At 34.6% G+C, this 15,266-nt stretch overlaps 1 protein-coding gene across 1 annotated transcript; it reads left to right on the forward strand.

Annotated features, from left to right (window-relative positions):
* The first annotated feature begins 698 nt into the window (after positions 1 to 698).
* LOC120630524 lies at positions 699 to 1,830 on the forward strand. The gene has a single exon (XM_039899775.1). The coding sequence runs from the start codon at positions 821 to 823 to the stop codon at positions 1,385 to 1,387; it is 567 nt and encodes a 188-aa protein (XP_039755709.1). The 5' UTR covers positions 699 to 820; the 3' UTR covers positions 1,388 to 1,830.
* Positions 1,831 to 15,266: the final 13,436 nt, after the last annotated feature.

Consider the following 15,266-nt stretch of genomic DNA (forward strand, 5'->3'; position numbering starts at 1 on the left):
CCACAATAAAAAAAACAGGCGTTGAAATTTCATTAAGTGATCTATTCACTGCGAGAATATTCTTTGGTTTGCTGTCAGAGACATACTTTCTCCATTATTCTCGTTGTAGGAGTTATACGAGAATGAAAGGATACTAGGACAAAACTCAGTTATTTTACATAACCCTTAAGCTGTGAATAATAAAAAAATGTTATAGTTTGAGACAGCAAAACCATATTATTTCCGTTCCAGATTTATTACTTATAAAACTATTTAGTTGTTATTTTAACAACTCTAAAAGTATTCCGTTTTCTGTAAGTTACAAACTGAATTGAATGAATGAACTGTACCTATTAATATTTTAGCTACAATTTTATATTCCTTATAACAATGCCAAAACATATACTGCAAATTTCTTATGTTTCAAAATAAAGTATTCAACAAATATGGCAAAAAATAAAATAATACGCCATACACAAACCTGATATTGTAAAACTTCCTTGCAAACAACCACCGAGTTGTCTAAAATACTATTAAAAAGACAACAGGAAGTAGATTCACGGTATTCTCATAGGGGCGTGTACAGGCCTGGCCGCGACAGGCTTGCGTGTACGTGAAAAGTTGCATGGCCAGCCACGCTATCTGTACGCATGCGCTAAAATACCCTTATATAGCTTACCCCCATTCCAGAGCGCCAGTTTGCGACTCATACTCGGAAAGCTAACATTACAATCTCCAATCCTACATCAGAATACGACCTACGAAAAAGTTTTAGTAAATATTTGAATTGGAGTAATTTAAAAAACATATACGCCTACGGAAAGTGTTAAAGTTATAAAACATGAAGAACAAGCTTGGAAACGATTTTGGTGCCAATGAGAAGTTCGTCAGTGATTTGCCGATGAATGTCGAAGAGCAAATACCTAAGACGACATCGCGCCGGGAGTCCATACCACCAAAAATTGTTGTGTGTCCGCCAGTTGAAGAATCGTCTGAAGCAGTAACCACCACTCGTGGTACACGTTTATTAAAAGCTCTCAGTAAGCGCCTCTCAAGAAGATCAGCTGACGGCGACTCGCTGGGCAGTTCTAGCAGCAACGATAGTATGTCCTGTGAAACTGGACGTACTGACGGACGGTCCTCAAGCTCAGCGAGTGATTCCGGCAGTGATAACTCGGAACGTCAACGCCGCCATCGTTCAACAGTGTCTTTACGACGAGTTTTCCAAAATCTTAACCTAACGAGCCGTTCACATTCCTCCTCACCCACGGAACGACATCGACAACCCAAAAAACAATCACAACCGAAGCGCATTCTTCGAAGTCCAGTCACTTACACCTATGTCAGAGGATTGTCCGGCTTGCCAACCCAAAGAGTGCCACGACATACAGTAGGCCTCAATCGGTAAAAAGTGCATCAAGCTCATCGGAAAATACTAGGAGGAGATCAAGACTGGTTAAATATAAAGTGTCAGTATTAAAATCGCTAGAGAACAGTTTTCGTCATATCAAAAAAAAACAGGTGATTCAAGGGCCAGGTATATTAAAGAAAAAACGTTGTTAATTATAGCGATGGGAATAAGATTCTTAAGCGCATTGCAGCGCGGACTGTTGTAATGTTATGGAAATTGTAAAAGACTGTATTAATACGATTTAATGGGAATCTGAAAGATAAAGATATTTTTGTCATCGAAAAAATACTTGAAAATCATTTAAACCAATTTTTAAAAGAATTCTTTACATTTTGAACTAGAGTGTGGATAGGTAAAGAAAGAAATATTAACACAGTGCAAATGGTTCTATCTACCAAGTCTTATATCCCGTAAGAAGAATTGTGCCTTTCCAGAGAGTACTGTAGTTGTAGTTTTATCTCGTATACATATACAATAATTGTGAAAAAATTGTTTAACTTTTTGCATTTGCTCACATGATACAAAACGAAGAAATGTATAATTATTCATTCTATTTATTAGATTAAGACATCTATTCACAAATGTATTAAGAACCTGGTATAGTACTTACGGTTTTTTAAATGCAATATTATTAAGAAAAGCAACTACGTTTGAATTATGCACCCTTGAACTCTGTTAATAGCTGTAAAAGTAGATAGAATAATTGATTAGATATAAGTATTTTTTATTGTACTTATAGATTTTGGTATTTAAAATAAAAACCTGAAATTTATTTGACATTATCATTTACATAAATCCTATATATAAATCCCTTTAACAATTATAATTGTCTGGGTATAAGTAATATTACTTATTACAGAATTAAAACTTGTCTTGCCTCACATTATGAATATATTTCAGTAAATCATTTTTACCATAATATAATCATATTATTTCTTAACCCGCTTTACGCGGATGTTTAATTCTCTATATTACCTGCATAATGTGCAACAATGTACCAGATAACACTAATACTGGTTACTAACTCAACTAACATTTTACTATTTATACAACGAAGTTCAACTATTTCAAAAATGTATCTATATATAGTACCTATATATACAAATAATTATACTAGTATTGCAACAAAAAATAAAATAATTAGCTTGTAGATTTTGCCAACAATATGGGGTAGCTAATCCGTTGTTTTTTTCCAAAAAAATATTCAATATTATGAGCTCCTTAATAAAATAATAATAGTAGCCATAAAATATATCAGTTCGCATCTAATGGAGCATTTATTCCCTGCCTTTCTCCGTTTTCTCCGCCTACGCTAAAGCTCTTAAGCCTTTCTCGAGCCTATGTTGCCAACACGTGATCGAACGGCAAAATATTCCACTATACAACGCAAAAGTTTTATAACTATAAAATGTTGTTAGTGATTTATTATTGGTGCAATTTAGTTTTCGAGCTTTTGTAAACCAAATCTTTACATCAGAAATTTCGAGAAAAGTTCCGCTTCATTGCTTTTTATTTAAATTGTTATTATTTTTTTCCTCCTTCTAACTATCTTTTCGTTTCATTATTCCATCATTATTGAAATAGAACGGTAATAATTATACGTTATAACATGTTATAACATGTTCTTTTTTCTTTTGCGTATTCTATTATTTTTTCAGTTCAATTATGGTACAGGTAATGTACCTATGCTCATCAAAACTTCACTGATCTGTAAATTTATTAAGGTTTACGATAAGATTTGTAGCAACCTGTTACAGTTATTTGAAAGTTATTATTTGTTATACCCCTTTAACAGAACCAACATCCGAAACAAACAAATTTGTTGGATCTTCTGAAAAGATGACCGATTAACTCTACTTGCGAAACATTTGGCAACTATAATAAAGTCGATAGAAAATCTATGCCTTGAATATTTTATTGGAAACAAATATTGATAGTTAAGTTTTGCAAAATGAGAACATCAGTTATCAGTTTTCATCAGTTATCAGACATCAGTGTACATTTACGTAAGTATTCAAAACATACTTTGACGTCTCACAGTCCTCTTAGTGTGACCATAAGGTTCCATCCACGTTCAAAAAAATTAATTATTCATTGGCTTGCCATTTCAGTTTTTACTAATTTGATTTTTGTTCTAATCAAATTAAATCAAATATAAGTAAGGACATTATTGCACATACAACAAATAATAGAACTCCTAAATACTGACAAATACAAATCATAGGTACACTGTTTTTTTTCCAGACAACAACCAACTCTCGACTCTACCGTAGAGACAATGATTTTTTACTCTATCTATTTTTTATACAAAGTTTCTAAAAAAGCGTTTTAGTAAACTTAAACTTATCATAAAATGGAAAAAAAATTATATGAGAATGGAGGATTGACTACATTGATTGTTATTTAATTTTGCTTCTGAGAATGAAAAGGTAATAACAGATTTACCGCCTCATGTGAAATGAGTAAGAGAATAAACTTTGTGACGTAAAAAATTGTATTTTAATGATGTTACGTATTCAGAAAACGTCTTGCTTTTATTGAAGTTTTTGTTGTTCAAGATGCTAAAAATAAATGTATTATCTTATAATGACTATAGTCTTACTTTTCTAAATAAAAAAATACATACAAAGATACATAAGGACATTAAAATGAGGCGCACAAACAGGTTTGTTTCTATTCCGAGTACAGGAAATAATTTACCATTTGCGTGGTGCGAGTTGGGGTATGCAATCATGTTTTTTGCACACAAAAGAAAAGAGGCAACTTTGAACGAATGCACGAACGTATTCAATAGAATCTTTAGCAGTAGAATTGCAAAGTAGATGGTCTCTGTGTGATTGAATGCCGAGTTGCATCTAAGCGTGAATTAGGTTATTAATTAATTTTAAGAATTACTTAGAACTGATTGTGAACTAGAATCTAACCAGATCTGATTTCCATACCATTTAAGTAATAGTACCTGTAGGTTTGGGGGGCAAATTTTTTAAAGGGGAATTTATTTAATAAGATTACGTTTACGACTTTAATTTTCATCCCAAATACTATTTTCGTTTTCTAAGTCATACGAGATGGTCCTTAAAAACTTTCTATAATAAAACAACCTAATGCATTGACGAGTGACACTGACTACATTTTATATTTAAAACAAAAAAACATGTCATGCACTAGTAACATATTGTGTAGATATAAGACCTTTAACACCCCTACTATATCTAACAATATGGAGGTATAAACAAAATATAATCTTTGAATACCTAATACATCCAAAAACTTATAATGTTTCACAGTACATAAAGCCTTCGTGAATACATCAGCTGGCATAACAGCTGTACGCAAATACATCACATTTACAATTTTATTTACTACACATTCTCTACAAAAGTGAAACTTAATGTCTATGTGTTTTGTACGCTTGTGAAACATTGGATTCATAGTTAGCTTTTGAGCACTCTGATTATCGTTAAACAATTTTGTGTAATTTCATATAGTAAGTTTCTCAAATAAACTGCTTCTTTACATGCTTCTGTAATAGCCATATATTCGGCCTCACTACTAGAAAAGGCTTGTTTATTAGTTTCCCAAATTACACAACCAGATAAAGTGAAACAATAACCTGTATAAGACTTCCTATCTTTAACATTTGCACCCCAATCTGCATCTACATATCCTTCTAGTATTGAATTTCCTTCAGCAGTGTACTTCAAACCGTAATTTTTCGTATCTCAATAGACGGTTTACATATGCACAATGATCAGTAGAATAGCAATTGTTAAATTGACTCAAAAATCCAACTGTATAAGTAATATCAGGCCTGGTTAGAACTGCTACGTACATTATACAACCAATAACTTGCTGATATGGTAGTATGCCTCACAACAGGAGATAATGTTTCTGTATAGTCTATACCTTTAATGTGCGAATAACCTTTAGCAACTAAACGTGCACGAAACCGGACATTATTATCACAATCATATTTTTTACGAAGCACCCACTTACACTGTACAACCCTACCATCTTGTGGACTATCACATAATTCCCACGCATCATTTTCTTTGAAACACTGTAGTTCTTCTTGCATGGCCAACATCCACTGATTTTTTTCTGGTCCTTTTAAAGCTTCCTTCAGTGTCAAACCTGCCCCATCATCATAGGTTTCAGCGCTTGCACAAAGATTCGACATACTATATCTCTCTGGTGGTTTCCGTGTTCGTCTGGGTCTGTCCATGAAATCTTCATTTTTACACTGAAGTATACTCTCTGAGTCTTCATAATCACTTGGAACATATGTTTTATCATTGACATCATCATAGGAATAATAATTTTCGCTGTTAGAGCTATCTTCAAGACTAGATGTTGATTCAAAACTTGTTACCTTCTGGCCTTGTTGTTCTGGTTTAACCTCATCCCCCACTGAAGCAACATTCTGGTTTTGAACTTGAATCATACATTCAGAATTGACTTCTGGCTCAATAATGACCACATCTCTACTTGTAAACACAGTCCTTGTTTCTGGATTGTATACTCTGTATCCCTTTATGTTATCTGGGTATCCTGTAAGAATACATTTCACTGATTTCTTATCCCATTTCTTACGCTTTTGTTTAGCAACATGAACCATGACAGTGCTACCAAATATCCTAATGTGACTGATATTTGGTTTTGTGCCAGTCCATAGTTCATATGGCGTTCTATTATCCAACGCAGCAGCCACAGTTCGATTCTGCAGGTACACTGCCGTATTGGTGGCCTCACCCCAAAACTCTTTTTCCATATTCGCATCAAACAGTAGACATCTTGCTTTTTCTACAATTGTGCGATTGAATCTTTCACATAAACCATTTTGTTCTGGGGTGTACGGGTTGCTTTTCTGGTGGATAATACCAGCACTGTTTAGGTAATCTTTAAATTCCTTATTGCAATACTCTAACCCGTTATCGCTTCTTATCACTTTTACTGTTCTTTTTGTTTGATTTTCCACCTGTGCTTTGAATATCTTGAAATACTTCAAAGCCTCATTTTTGTGCCTCAGAAAATAAACAAATGTTATACGACTGTAATCATCGACAAATAACAAGAAATACCTTGCGCTCCTATCGATGTAGTCTCCATAGGGCCACAAATGTCTGTGTGCACTAATTCTAGCAAATTACTGCTTCTCTGACCACTGCCTCTAAATGGTAAGCGACACTGTTTACCTTCACAACATGTTGTACAAGAAGCTTTGCTTATTTCTACTTTTTCATCTAATGCCATTCCCAAGACAGCGTTTTTCATTTTATTTAAGTACTCCTTATTGACATGTCCTAATCTGCGATGCCATGTTACTCCTGACACAGCTGATGCAGCCAAATAATCCTGGGATACCAGGTTTAGTTTGTATACCCCATTGACCAATACTGCTGTAGCGACTAACTGTTGTTTTTTATTGTAAACACGACAGCCGTTATCTGTGAAAGACACACTGTTTCCTTTTTTAATTAGTTGACTGACTGATAGTAGGTTGGTAGTCAGAGATGGTATACAGCATACGTCTTCTATCACGATGTCGTACTCACAATCATCAGTTGAAGTCGTTATTTTAACATTGCCAGAACATAATACTGTCATCTTATCACTATTAGCAACGACAACTCCTTTATTTTGTTTATATCTGGCATTCATAACCCAACTTTCGTTTGCTGTTAGGTGTACACTTGCCCCAGAATCGATATACCAATAATTTTTGTTGAAATTCGCACTTAAAAATACTGCACTAAATGCGTTTGATTGCATTCTTTCTTTATTTTTATTATTTGCTGAATTATTTTCGTTATTCATGCACTGATTTTTGTAATGGCCGACTTGTTTACACCGGTAGCATTTCACCGCCTTGGTATTTGACTTTGACGGAATACTTCCAACGTCATAATTTTTCTTGGCCATTAACAAATTATTCTTATTTTGCTTTGCATGATTTGAATGACTGGCGAAAGCACCGTTCATTTCACTCTCGTTGTAATCTACCGACTCCATGTCTAATAATTTTGTCTTGATATTATCTGCTGTAATGGAAATGCCCGAATGTTCGATTGCCATGATCATTGGAGCAAAACGATCAGGCAATCCAGCCAACAACAATGACCCTGTCCATTGATCATTTATTTCAAATCCTGTTCCACTTAATTTCTGCGCTGTATCGATAATCTGCGTCACATATGACGTCATCGAACTGCAATTTTCTCGCCGGATTGAAATCAAATTTCTCAAAAGACTTATTCTCCGTGAAAAGCCACTATCATCAAATAATTGCTGTAGTTTATTCCACAAATCTTTCGACGATTTCACGGTTTTGACGTGGACATACAACGACGGGTCGATGGTCATAATCAATTTGGCTTTAGTTTTTTCGTCATCCGCTCTTGCTATTTCTTTTCCCGGTTCTGGCTTGATACAATGCTTCATGCCTTCGACAACTAAGAAATTTTCTGCAGCGAAACCCCACTCCGAATAATTATCGCGCCCCTTTAGTTTCGGTACATTAATAAGATAATTGGTAGCCATTTTGATGAACAGTTTCTACACTGCGATAATTTATACGATAAGTTATATCACAGCTAAATCGCACTGAATATAATGTTTTAACACTTGCTTTACTGCAAAATCCTTGTTAAAACTACTCAATACCGCGATTTTTATGAGCGTACGGCCCATAACCTATAATAAAACAACCTAATGCATTGACGAGTGACACTGACTACATTTTATTTTTAAAACAAAAAAACATGTCATGCACTAGTAACATATTGTGTAGATATAAGACCTTTAACACTTTCTATTAAATAATCGGCTTTATATATATTGCGTAAAACCGCATTTTTTCAGTAAACACAAAAATATATAAACTTAAGAAACAAAACCCTATCCAAAAAGCATTTCAAGTCGATTGAACTGTTTTTCTGAGTAAAAGAATAATACTTAGTTAAAGGCTAAACAATTAAGTGACTTTATAATTTATAAAATATAAGTGCCTATAACGGAAAAACCTATATAAAATGAACACAGGGAAGGATATTTTTATATCCTCCCCTGTCCTATAAAAATATCAGGTAAAATCGTATTATGCATTTATGTGTAAAATTTAATACTTACTAATTTGTACTTAACATTCTTATATCGATACCGAACGGGAAGGAAACCGCCTCTAAGGCAATCATAACAATTGGAGGTTGAATGGATAGTTCAACCCGGGGAGCAAGTGCGGGAACGATACACTCATATGTACTCGTAACACAGGTGAGGAGACGCGCGGGGGACCAGGCGAGTCGACGGGTACATCGCACGGTCGCGGCGGCGAAAGGCATTCGCAAATGGACCACCGACGACGCGATCAACGATTTCAATGACAGTTGTTACCAACTTTGTTACTCTTATTATAATCAGCTTTATATACACTTAGTTTCATTTATATAAACATCAAAGCGGCCGTGGGGACGCCCATACATCACTATCGATTTAATAAGAAATCAGGATCTTGAAATAAGCATGCTATACATTCTGCTTTGCATTTGCGATTACTGTCGAGCCAGTGACTTTAGTAACATATTTAATCAATATTTTGAGCTGTTACCATTTCAATACCATAAAGTGTATTTTCAACTCCCTGTATTTTAGTTTCTACATTTGACACCCACGTACTTAAAATACATTCTTGTTACTTAGAAGCTATCACTATGTATTAGTGACGAGCCACTGGAATGGCGTCAAATTCGTATTATGCGTGTATAATTATTACACATGACTACCATTTTCGCTACCAACGTATTGTCCTACTAATTGTTGTGACGTTATATATACGCAGATAGGTAAATAACCTAAGCAATCAAAATTATTGTGTTACTAGGAGTATATTTTTTTGTAAATTTGTCTGCATCACATTGACGCAGGGACGAGTCGTATAGAACAGGTCTACAATTTTACATATAATATTGACTTCTACCTCCTATTCTGTATGATTATACCTCACCTTAAACCCAAATATCTATAAAAAAAGAAACTACCGTGCAATAAAGTGTTTCTTCTTCTTCTTCTTATTTTATACCCAATTTTGGCCTTCCACATAAAAGTGACAACTATAATGTTATCCTAGAAGTAAGTTCAAAAGGCACCATGAATTTATTATTTTGAGGCCATTAAACGTGTCAATGTCATGTGGTTATTGATAGCTATGACAGTCCTGTCAAGTTACCTAGAAACATTAGATTTTCACATCAATCACAATAAATTCACATTGCAGGCAAAGGTCGATAAACGAGCCAAAACTAAAGATTTGTTTTCACAACTGGGGTCTTTCAAAAATCTTTTGAATATTAAGATTGAAATCTTCACTATTCAAATAATTATTAAACTCCTGGTTAAATACGAGTACGTTCAAATTAGGAAAAACATTCTTGGACAACTTTTTTGCGGTTGCGACCAAAGCCTCGTGGTCGGTATTCAAACATCGTGACCTGTGCTGATTAATTTTGACACCCACATAGATAGTTATTGCGTTATGCTTATGAGTGTCGGCCCAAAACAGAAATAGGCTGCACGGGAGCACGTACAGAATAATTAATTGAAACACACTTTATCACGAATGAGAATAATAACTAGGAATCCTACACGTGTTTTCGATAAAGATATTTTAGTTTCTGTCTACTACTCTTCTTTTGAGACATATTATGTAGACTCTAGATCTCCTTCTTGTGACTTTAATCTCGAAGTACGGACTTTATTCCTAATATTATTAAAAAATACAAAATAGGTGTGTCAAAAGAGGACAAACAAAGAAACTTCCTTTCGCAAGGTTTAAAATAAGTTAGTTTTACGGAATCAATTATTAATGAATGCATTCTGTGTATATTCTAAGACCTGAGATACCTTATTTCCTAATTTCATGAAAATTCCTTAAAGCCTCTTAGTTCCCCAAACCCTCTTAGCATAAAGAGAGAGTATACTCGTAGTATAACAGAACTGCGCTTACGACCTATCCTTTATGAACTATGCTGTGTAAAAAGTTGCCTTATCTCCTATCTCATTAAAGTCATTTGAACCCATTGCATAAGTTGCTGCGTGGAAAAAAGATTATCATCTACCTGCTTGTAGTATTCGTGAATATATTGCGATATTTTCAACAAACAATCAGGCTAAAATTGTTGTGTAATTTAATTCGCAAAGGGATGGCCCGCGCCCTTATCAACGATTTGCAAAATGTCATTTCCCGTCAGGGTTATGACATTTAAGCAATTCTTAGAACGTGAACTTGAAGTTACCATCTTGCATATTACGAAAATTAAGCTTAATTTACTATACAGATTCTCCTGCTGTTCGCGGAGTATAAGCAAATTAGGCTTAATTTTCATAATAAATTATGGATTTCCGCAAAGTAACGCCTGCTTCTATCCAATATTTCCCATCTTGCCATTGCGTATACTAACCAATAGTGAAAAAACGTGAACCTATCAGGAGGCTTAGTAGACTCGCTTAAAGCTATTTTATTTAATATTGTTGAAAAAAAGAAAGATTTGTGTTACTTCTCAGTTGATACTTAATTGGAACCGGATATCTCACCAGAATAGGTAAATGACAATGAACTCTCAGGGTTTTAATAATAAACGTGGCATAACGTCGGAAAAGCTATGCAGTATTTTGTCACACTTCAACTGATAGCACCTTTCAAATGCCAGAGCTAAAATAACTAAGTAAAAATACCTGCATAATAACCTACCTGCAAATATTTAATAAATAATTTAATATTTAATGTCATTTTGATGTCACGCCACGTTTATTATTAAGACATAAGGCCCTAAAAGACTAAGCTAAAAGACGGAAGTTATACTTAAGTTTTACTTTTGAGTTTCTTCGTATATGCCATATGCCAAGATATGTAACATCACTAACTTATTTATGATATAAACCTTCATGTATATTATGCTATTATATGATACTAACGTCATAATTTTAATTCAAGGTTTTAATATTTCCGACTCTGTAAAATTATTTTTACGCCTAACGGAAAAGACCTCGACGGCTGAAGGTTGGAGGGGAGGTGGCATTGGCACACGCTTTACAGATATACAAACTCAACCGTAGCTACAGTCCTTTCCGTAGACACATCCATTGAAAACGCAAAGCACAACAGACCAAAAAAGTTTTGTTCTCACATCCTATCAGAATAGCAGGACATAAAAGCACCTACTTTTGTCGAGGCTGTACATTGCCTACGTCACTTGTATCCCATTTTGGGTTAGTAGGTCACAAGAGGGGTATGCAGCTGTGTGGAGCGGGGTTATGATTTTTAAACCCCAGTGACGTCATCCAGTAAGCCTTGGACCCCTCCCCCCTGAATGATGAATGAATAGGTCGATAGGTGCTAACTAACGCTAAGTAGGTCAGACTGCATTATGTTTAAGGCAGTTGCAATGCATGTCATTATGTTGCAGTTGAAAAGTAGGTTTTATGTAAATAAGCCACTACCCTCGATATATCGTTCTTTTAGTAAATGTAGGAGAACTTTCTTGAATATCTATAATTTATTTAAACTTAGTTAAAAAGTATTAGGTATTCAAGGTAATCTTAATATCAATAAATGTTTTCTTTATCGGCAGTAATTTATTAACGATGGATTTTATTCGTTAAAGTAACAATTATTTTTCAACACTTTATCTTTCGTTTCATATTCAGTCCGTGAAATATACCTTCAAATTTTTTTAATGTTATGTAGAAATTTTTAAGCGGCCTATGGCTAAAGCCATTTTTGGATAGTGTTGCCCAAATTCAGTCTTGGTCTTGCAGTCTTGGTCTTGTTCTTGCGTTTTTGCAAGACCAAGACCAAGAACAAGACCGCGTATTTTTAGCAAGACCAAGACCAAGACTGACCGTGCAAGACTTGAGCAAGAACAAGACATAGCCTGCAAGACTCTTGCGTCTTGCAGCTAGGACTTAGCGCTATTTCACGGAGTAGTTAGGTGTAACAGTTCGGTGTATAGGTAGGTAGGTACGCTTAGGAATTCTATGAGACGCAAAAAACTATATCAAAGAATATGAAAAACTGGACCTATGCGCATTACGACTAATACCATAAACATAGCGAATAAAAAAATATCTATTAAAATCAAACTGAGTGCATGCATAGTTATGTTTTAACCATCGGCACTTTGATAATGCGGCATCAAAGGTTTTGTACTTACTTCTCAAAGAAATTTGCCGCTTTTCGGAAGTACATGGTTATGATACACGCGCCGGCGGCTTCTTTTGAAATCTAAAACAATCGTTGCCGCCGCGCCGAAATCATAACATTTGACACTATTCATGCAAAATAATTTCGAATTTTAAGAGTACCTACAGGTGTTCCAAAGAATAAATAAGTTTCAGAGTGCTTAGAATGAAAATGAATACATTATACTGATCACGCAAGTAGTATTATGATTAGGATAAAATGGTGAGGATAGGTAGTAGATGTCATAATAATTCATTCACACAAAAAAGTGTTCGAATATCTCTGAGAGAGATGATGAGAGTAAGTATTTACTAGCTGTGCCCGCGACTTCGTCCACGAGGAATAGTAACTTTGGAGGTATAGTGACGTTCAGGATTTATTTATTTATTTTAAAACTTCTGTCATCAAACATACAAACGAACTCTTCAGCTTTATTCAAATAAATGATAAATCGTAAAACTCTTTTATTAAATTTCTTATAAGTTGAGGGTTCAATCTCTTTCTAGACAGATAAGTATTGTTCTTTAAAATACAGTCAAGTTATTGTAATTAATTTGTTTTTTTACATGTTTTAGCAAATGTAAGCTTATAAATCATAAATGTTTATTAAGAAACAGTTACTTCCATGGAAAACGACATATAGGTCAGTTGATTTTTCGAATTTCTTATCAAATCTTCAGTTATTTATTAATCTGCTTGATCTTTACTATGGCTATGTTAATTCAAGCTCACAATGTTCCAATTCTAATACGTTTTTCTAAGATTTAAAGTAAACTTTAATAAATAGTAATAGACTAATAGGTAATTGCAAGACGTGCAAGACTCTTGCTGCAAGACCAAGACCAAGACCAAGACTGGGAGCGCAAGACCAAGACCAAGACCAAGACCAGGTGTATTGGCGCAAGACCAAGACCAAGACTGGCTAAGTCTCGTCTTGTTCTTGCATTTGGGCAACACTATTTTTGGAGGAGTACTATTTTTTACTTTTATTGACTATAAATAAATTGCGGCTGTGGCATTACACAAAGGTACAGACGAGTAATAGAAGAGAATTATCTTGTTTCTAATAAGGTATCTGCTTTAGATAAATAATCTAAAACATCGCATACATTAAGTCTTTCTTCCTGGATGCAAATAAGGGTGTAACTACCCGTTTTAGTTTTTCTAAAGTAATTGCATAACCATTGTCTTAACAACTGATAAACGCCCGCAGCTTGATATAGGTATTTTATAGAAAGTTCCAAATTTCACAGTCTTTTGCCGCTTGCATTGGAGCGCAGCGGCTCACTGATACTCGTTTGATGACTACCAACGCTGCATTTACTACTGCGGGGTCGCCATTCCAGTACCTCGGGAACCCAGTTTCCATCATATTCATTGGATTAACGAGCTATTTGCCACGCTATGACATTGAGTGGGTATTCCTGTAAATGATCTATGAATGAGAGGTAATAAATAAATAACGTATTTTACTTACGTAATCGCTTCCTTGAGAGATAAAAACTTCCTCTTTTAAACAAAAGAGAAAGGCTTGTAGGCGTCAAAAGAGTGATGCCTCACCTCTTTATTCCTTTGTGATATAACCAACGTAAACACGGGGTTTTTCTGCAAAACACGACCCCTTTGTAAACGTGACTTTTATGGTTACGCAGTTTCGGCGTGCTATTTATTTCTCAATCAGCCCACATGCAAAATTTTCCGCAGCAAGAGTTATTTTAAACAAAAAGCCACCCAAAGACTTTTTGTTTCGAATTCTCCCAAAGTTTAAAAGAGTTTGAGTTATGTGATAGGTACTAGTTGTTGCCAGCGCAAAATTTCGTTTTCATTGGGTATTTGTGCAATAAAAAGGAGCCCTTTTTTTAATTGGACCGTGAGTTTCGCATTTATGATAAATACTAATAGTATAAATGCGAATGTTTATATGGATGTTTATTAAACAATTATGCCAATACAAAAGAAATGACCTGGCTGAAACTAGGCATAGAGATAGATTTTAGTCGGATTATAGTTCAATCAATATCGTATTTATTAATGGAGTTCAAGTTTTTGTATTAATTCTAATGAATGCTTAAGATATCATTTATAATGATGACCAAAAAAGTAGGTTTAACTTCATACTTGACATGTTTCACACACGGTCTTTTTAAAATCTTTCTGTTTTATGACGTCATCCGTCAAAAGTCACTACCTTTGATTTCTTATTCAATGCCCGTTCCTGAGAGTCACGTGAAATGAAACCGCAAGATTCACGTGGACGACCAATTTATTTCGCGCTGAAAGTCATGATTAAAATTCTTTAGCCAATTAATTTCTCACTACTGGGCACAGGCTCAATTCTCACATCACATGTATTACCCACCACGCTGCACCAATGCGGGTTGGTGGGTTCATGTTATAACTACACAAATAATACTACAACAACGAAGTAATCAAAAATAGTGTGTTCAAAAATCCAATTATTTTCCTATCACTTATTACTACCGAATAGCGCCTAAGCCAATTTATTTCGAAGATAGCATTTTAGAAATCAGAATTCTTAAAAATGTCTAATCAGAATAAGTATTATTATGCTAGTCATTGATCATAGATTCAAAAGAATCTAAAGGACCCTTCTGAAATTCTGTCTATGCCGAGGGTAAA

This window comes from Pararge aegeria, chromosome 16 (genome assembly GCF_905163445.1).
Source record: "Pararge aegeria chromosome 16, ilParAegt1.1, whole genome shotgun sequence".
Classification (NCBI taxonomy): Eukaryota; Metazoa; Arthropoda; class Insecta; order Lepidoptera; family Nymphalidae; genus Pararge; species Pararge aegeria.

What these genes read in the sequence shown, in the direction of transcription:
- LOC120630524 (XM_039899775.1), top strand. Translation starts at nt 821, where the DNA reads ATGAAGAACAAGCTTGGAAACGATTTTGGTGCCAATGAGAAGTTCGTC.